The following is a 15681-nucleotide window of genomic DNA, read 5'->3' as shown; positions in this document are numbered from 1 at the left end:
CTCAGGGTGCTGGAACAGATTGCATCAAGGTTTCACATATGGTGCCACCTCCACTATCAACTGGGCACTCCTGCTGATGTCCCTCCTCTGCTTTTTTTTATCAGCAGTGTGCAGGTATGAAGAACTTGCCTCTCTTTCTGTGGAAGTTTAGTGTTTAAAGAACTTTGGATGAGGGACCTAATTTACACACATTTAGGAAATACCAGATCACTATGTTTTTCCTTGACTAGGTTCTTGTCCTTTTTTTAAAAAAGAACTCCCAATAGATTTCTGAAGCTTACCTCACAACAATCTTCCTTTTCCTGCAAGATGCCATATTTATTCCATATGCCATACAGTATTTATTCACCTACCCACAGATTCTGTTCTCAAGAACAGAAGTGATAGAGATACAAGCCAGATACTGGCTACCCCATAGTTCTGTTGTAGTGAGGAGCTTTTGAGAGACCTCTGTAAATCAGTTCAGTCATGTTCCTCTGTGCATGCACACAGTCAGCTCCTGGTCATTCACTTCTATCAATTTTATCTATAGGTTCCATAATTTCATCTGCTGACATTTCCTTTCATCGAGGCTCTTGAGCCACTTTCCATGCCAGCTCTATTTTTAGGATGAATGGAGCCTGATCACCCTGCTAAGGTATGTCCTGATTTTGGTGTATTCTGAGAAAATTGAAATGTACATGCCAGGGAAGGGAAAGGAAGAATGCAAATTGCTGCAAAATCTGCATGGATGATGAATTTTCAACACATTTTTTATTAACCATAATCCTTTATTAGACCTCACAGAGGTGTAAACTATACATACAAATACATTAGAAAGATACCCTCTTAACAGTAATGCTTCACATTTTGGACCTGATACCAAGAGGGTTGCAAACATTTCAGTACATTCTACAAACCAAAGGGTGCATTAGCCTTTATGTATACAGAGTGACAAAGCCCTTTACTGAAATCAAAGTAGATAAAAGTGAAAATCAGTCAACTACCTCTTCCAACCTTTACCTACCATAAATGCATATAAAAGCCTTTAAAAGCATGAATACACTATTATTTATGGAGCAAAGTTTACTGTTCTAGACAGCTCATAGAGAGAGGGGAAGAGAATGGTCAAGATGGCATTACATGAACTGCAAACTAGCAAAACTTCTTGAATTTTTTTATATTTGTACATATCAAGAGCTCCATTTTTTTTGATTTATTGGTTGTTACTAAAAAAGCTTATAAGTGCTAGATGGGGAGAATAGCGCAACAAAGACATTGTTGAGGTATTTGGGGGATTCTGCAACACAATGATGTTACATACACAGTATGAAATATTATTTGTCATCAAGTAGTGACATTGTATTATGAGTAAGCACGAGAAAATAAAAAAGAAAGAATAAATCCAGTTAGAACTTTAATAGATATTTAAATGGTTTCTAGTAAATGAACACTTAACACTTGTCACTGTTTGGTTATAATGACTTGAAATGTTGATAGTAGGATTATTCAGTAGTGAAATCAGAAATTCATGTATCCACATTCATGCTTTGCATCATGGAAACCCCAGTTTTTGTCAGGATACCAATTGAGGTCCAACACTGAAGAAAGAGAGGACATTTACTCCTTATGGAAAGACTGTCCTGAAAAGCAAGTGCTACTAATCTCTTTGTTTAGCATTCTGGGTGGCTTTGCAGTAATTTGGGAGAAAAGAAAGCTTATACATGATTTGATTATCAGCAGCAGGTGGTGCTGCTTCTTCTACTTTCATTTTGTTTCCTGACATCCTCGGTCTTGATAAACATGTTTAATATTCAACCTTAAGACTCCAAGGATTAAGAAACTGTGAAACAGAACCATCACATTCTGACAAAAGCAATGAGAGGTGTCAGACTACAGGTGAAGCTGTTCAGAATATAATGAAGTACCAATCTGCTTTCAGTGGAGTCTTTTATGACTCATGTCTGATGAGACTTAGTTTAATCAGGCAACTATTATCTTTATACTTCTGAGAATTATTTTTTTCAACTTGCTCAGGATTTCTATAGAATTCTGTTGGACTAATTCCTTAGAAATTGTAATAAATGAAAAGATATGAGTGTATCACACTGTATCATGTGCTCTCACTTGTATGTGCTGTATTATATTCAAACTTGTCTCTAAGTGGAAATATTGGAGAGAACCATAATTCTTATGCAGTATTTATATTAATTGCATTTGAAATTCTAGTGTAAAAAAAATAGAATTAATTGCTGTGCACAAAATAAGGACATTTTATCTCTTAATTGATAACACTTTAGTCTGTTTTGGATCCTTTGTCTTTGATCATTTTTGAAGTGAGGATTTTTTTCACACCATAAATCAGGTTAATGCCAGGAAACCAGGAAGAGTGGAACATTCACTTGATTTTTAAATTTATGAATATAATTATATATATATATAATAATTTTATATATTTCACTAAAAAATAGGAGTTTCATTTAACCAGTTGTTTATATAGTTATCTGAATAAACGTTTTTCTTTAACATGAGTACGTGAAGCAAGATCCAATTTGTCAGGATATAGTCCTTTTTGTTTTGCAGGTATTTTGTTGCTGCTTTAGAGGAATTAATTCTACTAATGAATTGAAAATATAATAATGCAATGCCTTTGATTTAGTTAAAAAATGGTATGAAAAATTATCTCTCAACTGTATTTTTTTTATTTCTCACAAACTTCAATAAAATGTGAATATATAGATATTTTAGGTGGGTGTATGTTTAATACTTGTAGGAAAGAATGTTTAGCAGCAGAAGTATCACATTGGTGCTTTTTATGACTTTTGTGAGCTAAGCTGGCAAAATAAAAAGCTACTGAACAGCACAGAGAAATCAAGAATTATTTTAAATAATTTGGGGCATAGGAATTTGCTAAGCCTTTTCCACTTCTGATATAGTTAAGAGTGCTGTAGAGGTGGATGAATTATTCTTACAAAAAACATATAAATGACAAAAATAATAGTTGAGGTGATGACAGAAATCATCATTCAGCTCTGTTTATATTACCTATTATTCTTACTTTGAAGAGATGCTTACACTTAAAAAAAACACACTTAATAGAAGTTTTATGGAGAAAAATGAAATAGAAGATAAAATTTTAATACAGGTTTTTATAATATGGCCCTCAGAGTTAGTATTTTATATCTGTATCTAAACAGATAAATATATTTGCCTGATGACAATGAAGAGGTGTCTTATGGTTTAAATATCTGGTCATTTCTTTAGGTATGAAAAACAAAGACAGGACCTAAATTGTGACATCCATATTACACAATGCTCTTCTAAAATTAGATTCCAGTTGGATTACTGAATATAATCCATAAAATCTGAAGAGAAAAAAGCAAGCATTTCAAATTTTACTTGACAGGAAAAAGAAAAGCATAATATACACGTGCACACACACATGCACATAGACATGCACACGCTGTAGCATTGTCTATATATACCCATATATATGTACATGTGTCTGTATATGTGTATATATACACAACTACACCCTTTATGCAGCTCCTGATAAGATTTTAATGTAACCATCAGGGAGGTCCCTCCTGTTTTGGCCTCTGCCAGAATGGAATCTCTATACTGCATGACGTGTAACTAAATTTCTGGCATTCCCATACCACCCTTGGTGTAAAAAAAAAAAAAAAGGTCAAAGAATATTTCTATATATCAGATACTGTGTGTTTGGGCATTTATAGTCCAGTAAAATACTCCAATGCTGTCACAAGCAACATGTTTAGTGTAGGAGTAGAATGGTAACAACTTTGTGTTGAAATCTTTCTTTCCTTCTTTCAAGACAAATTTAATCTAGCTGCTTTACTGAATGCCACTTCCACACATGAATTGGATAATTGGTAATCTCATTAAGAAAAATTCTTTATTTTATGCGGATTGTACCCAAGAGAAAAAAATATCACTCATCTCCTCCTCCTTATCCCTTGCCCCCAGAATCAAAACAAAGTGAATAAAAGCAAAACAACCCTCCCAAACAAACAGACAAACAATAAAATTATGTTGCAATAGTCTTTTAACTAAGTTTGCTGGGTGGAGCAGGAGGAAGGAAAAATGTTGGTTTTGATTAGAAGCTGGGTGTTTGGAAGAATAATTTCCACTGACCAGTAACCTAAAAAGAGGGACCAGTATAAATAGACCCTCCCAAATAAATTATTACTATTCCTTTTCAGGCTAAAAATAAAACATTTTAAATATATTGATTATACCTTCATCAGAACAACATAAGTATTCTATTTGGCCTATAGGTTCCAAGAATCTCTTTTTGGGCTTAATTTAGGATAATTTCAAAACAGAAAAATGAAATGTGAAATTTTGCACATAAGGTTGTTCATAGTGACCACATAAAGTAATAAAAGAAAAATAATTCACAGACTGTTAGCCATATATTTCAACTTTTTCTCACAATTTGGAACTGATGAGAATTAAAAACCCCAACAATTTCCTATTAGGAATAATTTTTTTCATTCCTTGTTAAATTCAGATGTGCTTGCATCTTTTGTGGGTTTTAAGAACATTAAGTTTTCAATTAGGTGCCATGAGTAAGAAAGTAATCAGGTAAAACTGAAAATGTGTGCACAGTGAAAATCTCAATCATATCATGCCACTGAGCAAGCCAAATTCTATACTGATTTCAGACTAGAGTATGGCTTAAAAATCTCTGGTATGATATAGGACTTGCACAATCTGAAAAGCTTTCAGTCACATCAAGGCTTTCAGTTTCCTGACTTCTAACACTTTTCTTCATCTGAATTTCTGACTTGGAATAGGAATTCAGAATTTCATTTAAAGTTATGAATTTTTGTGGCATTTTGACTCTTATTCCTGACCCACCTGCATCGATATAAGATTACTTTGCTGTTTTTTGAGTGACAAAAAGTTGAAAAGTTATGGCTAGTTTTATTTCTATTTTAATAACCATACCTATGTAATTTTCATACATTAAAAAAATATTTATGCTTTCTTTTATATTTTAGTCAAGTACTTTCTTAAACAAAACAATAGCACCACTTTGGCATTGTTGGCCAAATCAGTAACAGGTAAAGCAAATATGCAAATACACTTTTCTGGTCTTGTCATATCATGCACTTGCTTGTAGAATGGAGAGCCAACAAGCCACAGGGCTTGGCCTGAAGTCTTCATTAATCAACTTTAACCATTGGTACTGAGAGAACAAGGAGCTCAGGGGCAACTGATCATGGCTCCTAGTTTTGTGTTGAATTCTCTTCTGTAAAAAAAGCTTACCACTAATTCACCCTTCAGTCTTACCAAAGGGATCAGCAGGGTAAGCTGCCTTGGAAATAAAAGGGGGCTATTTTCAGGTATCTACCAGGACTGGATGCAATATCCCAGGCTTTGATTTTCTTGTCTCTCTTGACTGAATGGTGCAAATAAGCTCATACAAGTCCTCCATGGAAGTGTGGGTTTATAACTACATTTTGAGCAGAATGAAGAATTTATTGATTTTCCATTTAAACTCTTAATGACTAATTATGTTTATTATGGAGTTGAGACTTAAATTTTGCTACCTTGATGAAAGAGAGATACTAACTGAAGTGGGTTTAGATCTGCAGTGCTTTTTGGACTGATTGAAAATAATGAGGTTTAATTCACTTTTTAAATTATGCATTTCAGTGATATTCTGTGTAATAGTTGGAATTTTAGGTCTATTCTAGAAAGCAGAGATCTGTGATCTCTGTCATGTGACTTACACAATAGGGAAGGATGAGAAATGGGCTTTTGTTTAGCATTTCAGTGATTTATGAGAATCAATAGCATGCGGTGGGAGCCCTGTTCCTAAATATCTGGAGTGCTTTTAAAAATCCAGCTGAACCTTTCAATTTCTCTGATTAGAAGATTTTCAAGGCAGACTGCTTTGTACTTTTGGGAGGGAGATGCTTTAGCTCATGCTTCAACTTCTTTAAGTAGTGGATTTATAGTGATTATTAAGTGAATGCAGCTCTTTATCTTTCATACTAACTAGTTTACCATGTGCTCCCTGCCATATGACTGGAGATTTCTTATACAAAGTGCATTCCCCACCCATGTATTTCCCACCTCTGTGGGGCTGGAGCTACTTCCCATTTTGTGATATTTATTCTCTAGTAAAGCAAAGTGTTGCCTTTGAAGTTTGCAGCTATTCAGTATTTATTTTAGCTGCTTTCAAGAATTGTTCCAATTTGTTTAGACAGTTGTCAAATTGTGATAAATATTGCTGTCTCCGAGTGACATTTTCTAATTATGGTTTTTCAACAGGAGAAATATAGTGGCATGAATGTGAGTGTGTGAATCCCAAGATAAGACCAAAAATTTGAATTAATTTGCAGGAATTAATGCAAAATGATGTATAGCTATTCAGTTAAAAGCACATCAGTAAAAAAGTTATCTACAAAGAAACTTGCTGCCACAGATATCTCAAATTGCTTTTTACCCTCACACCTTTCTTCCCTCTTCCCCTTAGAACTTCAGAAGAGACAGGGGACAGAAAGGGTCATGGGGCTTGAAATGGAAATATGTATTCTGTCTGTGACATCAAAATAATGGCTTGTTCTTAGATTTCATTGCAGAATTCTTACAGCCACTAAAATAAAAGTCCTTCCCTCTCCATCCCCCCTGCCAAAAAAAGGCCTGTAGGAGCTGTGACAGGTATCAGAATTTCTAACACTGTTTATTGAATTGGTGGTAAATAATTTAGGTTAGTTTCCCCATCTGTTTCTCTTTACTTTCTTCCTTTTTCAACATAACTATCTCAGTCGGTGAGAGCTGTGACATATTCTTTTTATTCATTTGCTGTTCTACTTTTACATTGCTATGGCAGCTTATTGTGCATATAGACATCCATCTCACAGAAAGCAGAGGGTTTAAAGAGTTGTATAGGAATACATTGCACTTGTTAAAAATACAAACCACAAATTTTCTATGGGAATAGAAAAGGAACTACAATAATTTGTTAGACTTTTATGACCTTTCCTGCTTGTTTCACAAGGGACTATTGAGGAGCTGTACATATGCAGTCTGGAGAGAACTTTCTCTTGTGTTTAAGTCAATAGTTATCCACTCTCTCTTTTGCTTTTAAAGCCCTTTCTTCTCCAGAAGGGTTACTGCAGTAGAAAGTAAGGCAGATTTGAGCAGCCTTCAAAAGGAGATACTTCCTTTATAGATCTAATCTGCCATCTCCCTAACTGCTCCCTTCATACACTGTTTTCCAGGCCCCCTTTGGAGCTGACCAAGAAATGCTTCATCGCTTGCCTGAGCCTACCACATGCAGCATGGTGAGGGGGAAAAAGTTGAATGGGACCACATTGGGGTTCTTGGACAGGGTGGACCAGTGCCTTTCTCCTCCCTCCCTCTTCCTCTGCCTTCCCTTCTCTCACAGACAGGTTTAATGCTCACCTTGGGACACTGTTGGCTGCTTATCCTCCTTCACTGCTTGGCCAATCTACACTGGGCTGATTTACAAAAATGCAGCAGAGGCGTTCTTCAAAGAAGAACCTCTGCAGGGCCTATCAGAGTTACATGGCAGGGATTATCTGGGCATCTCTGACTCCCACAAGAGCACATGAATGGCACTTGTAAGTGAGGGTGTAAGGATGCTATGGTTAATCTCTCCTCAAGGACTCATTATACACCAGTAAATTGGTGATTAGACTAGCTGTTCTGATTTACAGAGGTATGCAGCCCAACTCAGTCAGGTAAGCCACATCTGGTTGTGGGCAGAATTAAAATGGAGGGGGGCTTGAGTACCCCTTTATGATTGAACAGAGTGCTGGTATTTCAGAAACATTTAGGCCCTGGTGGATTACTCTTTGAAGTCACTTGTTTTGCAAATTGTTTTTCAAATTGTCTTCCCTGGGCCTACACATGAGTTTCTGTTCCACCTAATCAGATGTCAAAACACCACCCTTCAAGTATCTAAGAGAAAACAAGTATTTTCTTTTGAAGACGGTAAAGTTATTTTCATGTTGAAATCTGAAGCCATTTTAGTTGATTTAAGCTGAATATTTTTGAAAGTAATTTGTTATTTAATCTTTGGCTTGGTCTTTTTTGCTTTTTACCATATTTGCTTTTACCTATTACCGTTTTGGCCAGACCCTTTCATGTAACAAACTATAAAATAGCACCGTTGTACTATAAAACAGAGATTTTTTTACATACTGTTTGATATATGTGTATTGTTGATATGCTAAATTTTACATACTGCATTATATGGAGGAAGAAAGAAGTTACCTATACTGTTACAAAATAATTACCTGGAAGAATCATTACTGGTTCGAGAGCCTATGTATGCTTTAACTGCTTTTAAAAATCTTTTGTCTCACAAATTGCAAAAAGAATTTGCATGTTTGCAAGAGAAGGAAGAATAAAACTGTCTTAAAACAAATGCATCTATAACCCATATTTTGTTGAAATGCCAGAGATGGAATTAATGGATGTTTAAAACTGTATATGTTACCTTACTGCTGCTGTTACTGGGAATGTCAAACTGTGCAAATATGAAGGGGTAGACAAACAATGTTTTCAGACACTGTAAAACAAACAGCCTGTTGCTTGTTAAGAAGTGCAAATAAAAAAAACCACCACTTAGACAAGGCTGATGAATGACTCCAACAGCCAGTGTTCATAGGTTAATTTAGTGCAATTGGATCCATCAAAAGCCCAAAAATTTGTAGGCTTTTGAGGGGCACAGGACTTTAAGAGTTTTCGTGCAGGACATTTAAAACAGGTTAACAAACAGCAATATATCAACCACAGAATTTTTTTAGCTCTGGTCTGGTTAAAATGTTCTGTTCTCTAAAGAATTAATATTGGAATGTTTAGTTGCATTGTTCACTGGGAGAATGCCCATTGGTTGAAATTGCATCAAGCTTTTTAAAACAAAGGTTTTTTTTAAGTCTTCCAATGTTTAACAAATAATTTATTTACAGCAAAGTATCCTGCAGATGGCACATTCATTCTTCATTCTTGTGGATGGCATGTTCTTACATTCTGTAGTTTCTGTTTCCTGTGTTCCCTCTACTTGTGTTCTTCAAATGCACTTCCTGAAAGTTTAGAAAGAAAAATTTATTACAGGTAGTTTTAAATACATTGTATGATCACAAAACATATAACAGTAAGAAAACAGTTGTCCAGAGTGCTGGAACTGCTAGGTAATTGTGTTTTAATCAATAATTCAGTTATCTACAGGGAACTTAACTATGCAGAACTTCTGTACCTGAAATTCCCTCTTCTCCCAGACATAAACACTTTGTCTGTTGTCATTCTTGATCTTGGCAGAAGAGGCATCTGCTGCTGGAACCTGGATGGGCTTTAGTAGTACAGCAGGTACCAAAGATTTCCTTTCTTTCCCAAAGATATTTGCAAAAGGAGGATGTATATGGGCCAGGAAACTTTTGAGTTGTAACTGCAGGATTTATGGAATCTCTTGGGCTTCGGTACCAGGTATTTTCAAAATTGCTCTGCTAACTGCATATTGCACAGATGGCATAATAGATTTGTTGGATAAGACCTTGAGAAGTAAAAAAATTGTGGGTTTGCTGTAGGAGCTGCAGCCATATAATTTGTATTTTCAAAACAGACAAGGTGATGTGCCAGGCAAATCAAGAGAGCTTTGGAGTGAATAATGCCCTCAGTTCCCAGTCATTCCACACACAGGCCAGCAGCAGCAGCAGTGATGGGAGTGGTATATACATTTCAATTTGATTTCCTTGTTTGCCACTCTAGAAAATGTTAACCAGGCCCAAGAGTGCATATTCTGTATCAGACCAAAGCCAGAATTTTTAAGTGATGCTCTATATTTCTAATACTCATCAGAAGTCAAATCCTTAGTTCAGTGAAATTATGGGGTTTTTTCCTAAGAAAAGCAAAAAACCAAAATCTCTTTAAAAGGTGAAGCCATGTGTATGCAGCTCTACCACTGCATTAGCTGTTATTTAAGCCCTAAAAATAAGGAGCCTCTAAAATTTAAAGTAATAATGTTTTCTTGCTTTTCTAATGGACAGAAAAATAAAATGAAAGCTAATTTGGTGCATTGGTTTTGTGGGGGTTTTTAGTAATTTCCCTTAAAAATACTATTCTACTTATAACCTTTCCATTTCCCTTTGGTATCTATTAAAAATAAAATCAGAAATTAAATTAAAATAAAGCAAATCAGAAACTTTCAAAGGATTACAAAACTTGAACTCATAGAGAGCTTATAATTTTCACTGGATTTGTATTGGCATCTGATGGATATGAGAGGAATTATTATTTTTAGTATGCAAAACAAAAAATTAGGCAGTACTAGTAATTGTTAACTTAATTATACAACCACCAAGTATAAAACATTGAGCCAAACTAGGATTTATCAACACTGACAAGCCAAAGTTGTTAACAACAAAATAGTCATAATGAAGAAATGTTTTTGTTAGGAATATGCCATTATAGACTAGATTAATCATCTAGTCACTATTTCTGTGCACAGTTCAGAAGGATTCTGGCTTGTCTTCATCCAGTTTTGCTAATATTGCTGTAGAATAGCATCAATCAAATACAGAATCAGAAATGTCAACAGATTTCTGCTTATCCTTAAATTAGAATATATTTTTCTTTTCATTGCCTGTTTCTCTTCCAGCTTTTCCAAAATGACCTTTGTTGCCTTCACTTTTTCCTAAGTTATACATTAGTTTTCATCCTGAAAACTCATTCTGGGTGAACCCTTAAATTTTCACTGATTAAAATCATCATTGCAGCATTTCACAGGAGTCTGCCAACACTAAGGATCCTGCCTTATTCTACAAGTTCTTATATTGGTTACAATGAGCTAAGAAAACAGGAATTTCTTTACTCATATGCCCAGGTTTTTTTTTTTCTACACAGCAACAAAACAAAATATTCTCCTCAGTGCTGACCCTAGGTGCTCCTCCTTGAAGAGAGTTTACCAGCATGTCGGAAAAGCTCAATGCTTCATTTTATTTGCCAAAAGTCATATATTCTTAAAGATTACAAACTCTTGATCTATAAAAAGACAGTGAGAGCCTTAAAATGAAACAACAGCCATTTTGCACTGCAGTGACTTTCAAAGTCTATTTAGATTGAAAATTAGCTGTATGTTTCCAAAATGAAAATATAAACTCTCACTGCTACTGTTGTTGTCTGACTTTAAAATGGCTTTATCATTAAAATAAAGCAGGTACTAACGTGCAGGAGTGTTTCACTTACAGATTTTAATAATGACATGTAGGTGGAAAAAGAGTTGTCATGATACAACTAGCTTTGAAATTGTAGGAAGATGGCAGGTTGCTTTTACTTCCTTCTCCAGAATCAGCATTTTGATACATAACTACAAATAAGCGTACTGGTGGTAGCATGCATGCCAGAAAATGCATTATTTTCAAGTATGAAATACTGAGACCACTGGGGGGAAAAAAGCACAGACCCCAAAAGCAGGTGGGAATACCTGAATTAGGTTCTCAGATCTGCATTTGTACTGGTGTAGAAAAGTCTGGTTTGTTTCTCAAGTCTTTGAGAAGAAGGTAATCAGAAATAAAACTGCTCTGAGCTGATATTCAGACCCACACAAAGACAATCATGATTTTAAGATGAGAGATGCAAAATGTGGTCAATTTATGAGTCAGCTAAAGAACAGGGAAGCAGACTTCTAGCCCATCACCTTCAGCATGGATCTTTGGAGGCATCGTTAGCAGTGGGATAACAACTACCTCAGCAATGGTCATTTGACTGAGCTGGAAGGGTACTGAGAAGCAAGCAGCAGCATTCTTATCCTATTAGGGCAGACATTCAAACCTCATATTGGCATTGAAAGTTCTCTTGCTCTATTGGTAATAAATGGAAAGTCTAATGTTTGTAGTAACAGGCATGATACCTTAGCTATGAATTCTCTGGGGTCTCTGAAAGCTTTCTAGTTCCGTGGGCAGTGTGATCACTGACATAAAAACAGGGCTGCAAAGCAAGCAATGGGAGAAAATAATTCTCTGAAAAGGCCAAGTCCTTCTATCTGTTACACCTAAAAGTTCAGTCATTGGCTTGGTAATGTGGCATGGCTTCAACAGAAATTAGGATTGGTGCTGTGGTGCTTATTTTGGCCTGTGAATGTATCTGAGTTGATACTGAGCCAATTACAAAAGAATCTGCCAGTCTTAGAAAAATTAATGAGAAATATTGCAATACTTTTTCTGTTTTCTTAATGGCATTTTCTTAAACTAAAAATACTAGTATCTTTTCCCTTTCTCTCTTAGTCCCACTCAGTATTTATTTAAATTTTGAAGATTGGATAAAATATGAAAAGTATTTTTGAGAAAATCCACCTCCTATTCATACTTTGTTGGTGTATATATTTATGTGTATTTTTCACATATGAGGCCTAAAGAAGAAAAAGGACTGTAAATCTGAGGAAGAGCAAAATTATATCTAGATATGCACCACTTTTACCATTTTGCTCAGGTTGCAAGGGGATGACATGGCACTATGTTCACGAACAAGTTCAAGTTGTGCCTGGGCTGGTGTAGATGGGATGGCAGGAAACCTTTTTTCTTAGAAAACATTGTCAAGCACTGTAAAAGGCTGCCTAAGGAAGTTGTGAAGTCATTATCCCTGCACTTATTTTAAATCTATGTAGATGTGGCACTTAGAGACAGGATTTACTGGTGGACTTGGCAGTGCTGAGTTAATGGCTGGACTCAATGTTCTTAGAGTTCTTTTCCTACCTAAATGGCTGTATAGTTCTTTTTTACTGGATTTTTAAATCAGCCTCACCAACCTTCATATTCAGTAATAATTTTCAAGGTACTTCATAATCTTAGAAGAACTTTGTGACATTTTTTCTGTGACACTGCTTCATTTGAAAAGGTCACAATCTTCCCTCATGTGTGCAGTTGTGAAAATTGCTCAGTTGTTTCCTTTGGTAGGGCAGTTGTTTTTCAAAGAGCTATTCAATAGTTTTCCAAATTGCTGTTAAAATTTAATTCACTTAAGGACAATTGACTAAACTTTAAGCATTTTTCAGAAGAGGAAGAAACAAACAAAAGAAAACCTAGATGGTATCATGACACTGAAGGTAGGACTTAAACTCCCCTTCTTGCTCTTGTTTTGCACTTTAAAACTCTAAATATAGTGTGGAACTAGGAGAAACCATTACATTGCCTTCCAGCAGAAATACTGAAACTGTAAATAAGGGAAGATCCCTACTCCACTCAACTAAGATCATCTACCAAATTGTACCTGGCAGGAACCATCTGCACAAGGAACTGGGGAAATAGACCACTTACTTAAGCACTACAAACACTAAGCCAAAACCCCAAATCCTGGATTTAACCATTTAAAAAGATTGAGGAGATGCTGAAAAAAAGACTATCCAATGTATGAAATGCATAAGAAACTGATTCTCCATGAAATCTGAGAGGAACTGAACAACCTCTTATGTATTCCACCTAGTCCTATCTTACATCTTGCATCTAACTATGAAAATTTTGAAGAGGTTGTATATATAATCATAGGTGTATATATATATATATATTCACTTCCTATGAAGAAGATATAGATTTCATATATAGCATATTATATTGAGAGAAACATTGTTTAACAGAAAAATAATTTGACTTAAGCATATCTATTATTTTAGTTAAAATCAGTGGGATATCAACTCTATGAACTAGCTAAATACATTCATCCTGGGAGAGTGTGTCCAAATAAAGTTTGAAAACAGTTGTCTTACTTAATGATGGCATGTACAACTGACTGCAAAAAGAAAAGAGAAATAAAAAAATTAAATGAGGATATGTACTGTTTTTGTCCTACTGAATTCCACTTCTCTTCCCTCCAGTGTACTTTCCTCTTATCTATCAGAAATCTGAATAGTAGTTTCTCCTACCTGTTCTGTATTTTCATTTCCTCGAACTAATTTAATTCATCCACAGATAAAAATGAAAATTTGTTTGTATTTCCCAGCAGATGTGTTATTTTATTGCCAAGTTCCTATTGAGAAGCATTTATGATTTCTTTTATCTGTTCAACATGCTCCTTTTCATGCACAGTTTCCTAAAAAGGTGTTTTCTTTAATATTAAATTTATCTCTAATTTAATTTTCTCTCACATTTTCTAAAAATTCCATCCTTTATTTGGGATGCATGTTGCTTCATTCAGTTTTGCAATACTTTCTGTCTTCTTGACCTCTTTGATCTAATTCCCTCACCCTTTTTCTTTCTCTTGTGCTCCTCATTGTCCTTTTACTGTCCTTTTCACCTCTTGATTTTTTTCCCTTTCCAATTTCTGGGATAATTTCTTCAGCAGCTATGCTCTCTCAATTACTCAATTACAACTCCCTTTTATTTTTTTCCTTCTTCCAGTACCTCTCCTGAGTGCTACCTCCCCTGATGCTGTAGAAAGATACGAGGTCTTTCCTGTCTGTAAAAGACAGTGCTCTCCTGCCTATGTTTTAAACTGGGAAGAGGACAGCTGCCTAAAGATGACATCATTCCTTAGTCCTCCAAGGAAAGTGGTGTGGAGATTCATCAAAGAGCTGGCAGGTATCTTGTCTCCTTTACTCCAATGTTTTATCCATCTCCTTAGCAACAAGCATGGGAAGGAGCACACTTGATTCCTGGCCAAGCCTGTTTTCTTCTCTCCAGCTTTCCTTAAGTTTATGTGTGCCCAGACAGGAATAAACCTAAACCAGGGGTTTCTTGTCTGCAGTTGAGCTCCACCTGAACAAGTCTTCACTTGTTGCCCTATGTGCCCTTTGAGGTCTCAAGGTGATACTTCCCAGGAAGGATCATACGAACACTGATTTTTGGAAAACTCTTGAGGAAGGAAGGGGAGAGGACTCCATTCTATGAATTGACTTATGGGAAAGAATGGATGCTGGAATGATTACAATAGTTCTTTTCATAGAGTTGATATTTAAGGATTTTAATATACAGCACTGGTTTCCTGACTTCCTATGAAATCTTAGGTTCCAGGTCTTGTAAGCAAAAATTTTCAGATAACTGCAGGAGTGGTGCCAACATGTGTGTAGGACAGACAGGGTCAACAGTAATAAAATAAATCATGGGGGACTTACAGCAGAAGACAGATAATATGTAAAACAGATGTTCAGACCTCAAACAGGAGATACAGTTGAACATGAGCTTAATTGTAGCCTAGTCTAAGATGGGTTTTCTGAACTGTAGGCTCTGTTGATGCATACAGTATAGATACAGTATATCTGGTATCAGAGGAACAAAAATCTGGATACTCAGAACTCCACAATTCTATAAATAATACCAATCAATATTGGAAGTGGCTTGGAGAATATGTACATATATATATATATAACTTTAAATAGTTAAAATTGAGTATTCAGTGATTGAAGTGACTATCCATTTAATTTAGTTCTGAGAAACAAAAAAAGGGCAAAAATAATGAAGAAAAAAAATGTGTTCATTTAAATGTAAAATAAATAGCAGAATGTCTGATTTCCTTCTTCAGCACCAACTCTACCTCTACCTAAGAGGGGAGGATGAGTGAAGAGATTCGGGGTAGATGAGTTGGTAAACATTTAGTGTTTAGTTTCTCTTTTGAAAGAAGTCTTAGGTGGTATTTATGACTGGATGATGTAGGTACTTGTCACTTACTGCCCTATGGCAGTATAGGACCTCACAACTACTGGTTTAGCAATTC

General features: G+C 35.5%; 1 protein-coding gene across 2 annotated transcripts in view; it reads right to left on the bottom strand.

Annotated features, from left to right (window-relative positions):
• Positions 1-731: 731 nt before the first annotated feature.
• The window catches only part of IGF1 (insulin like growth factor 1), a 55263-nt gene continuing 40313 nt past the window's right edge, over positions 732-15681 (bottom strand). For both annotated transcript variants that reach the window (XM_054631969.2, XM_077178269.1), the window contains one exon: positions 732-9068. In XM_054631969.2, the coding sequence (XP_054487944.1) occupies positions 9009-9068 (60 nt within the window). In that variant the 3' untranslated portion in view covers positions 732-9008. The remainder of the gene's footprint in view (positions 9069-15681) is intronic.

Source organism: Agelaius phoeniceus, chromosome 5, assembly GCF_051311805.1.
Source record: "Agelaius phoeniceus isolate bAgePho1 chromosome 5, bAgePho1.hap1, whole genome shotgun sequence".
NCBI classification, from domain to species: Eukaryota; Metazoa; Chordata; class Aves; order Passeriformes; family Icteridae; genus Agelaius; species Agelaius phoeniceus.
The sequence above is the reverse complement of the archived record's forward strand: the minus strand, read 5'-3'. Positions and strand labels throughout refer to the sequence as shown.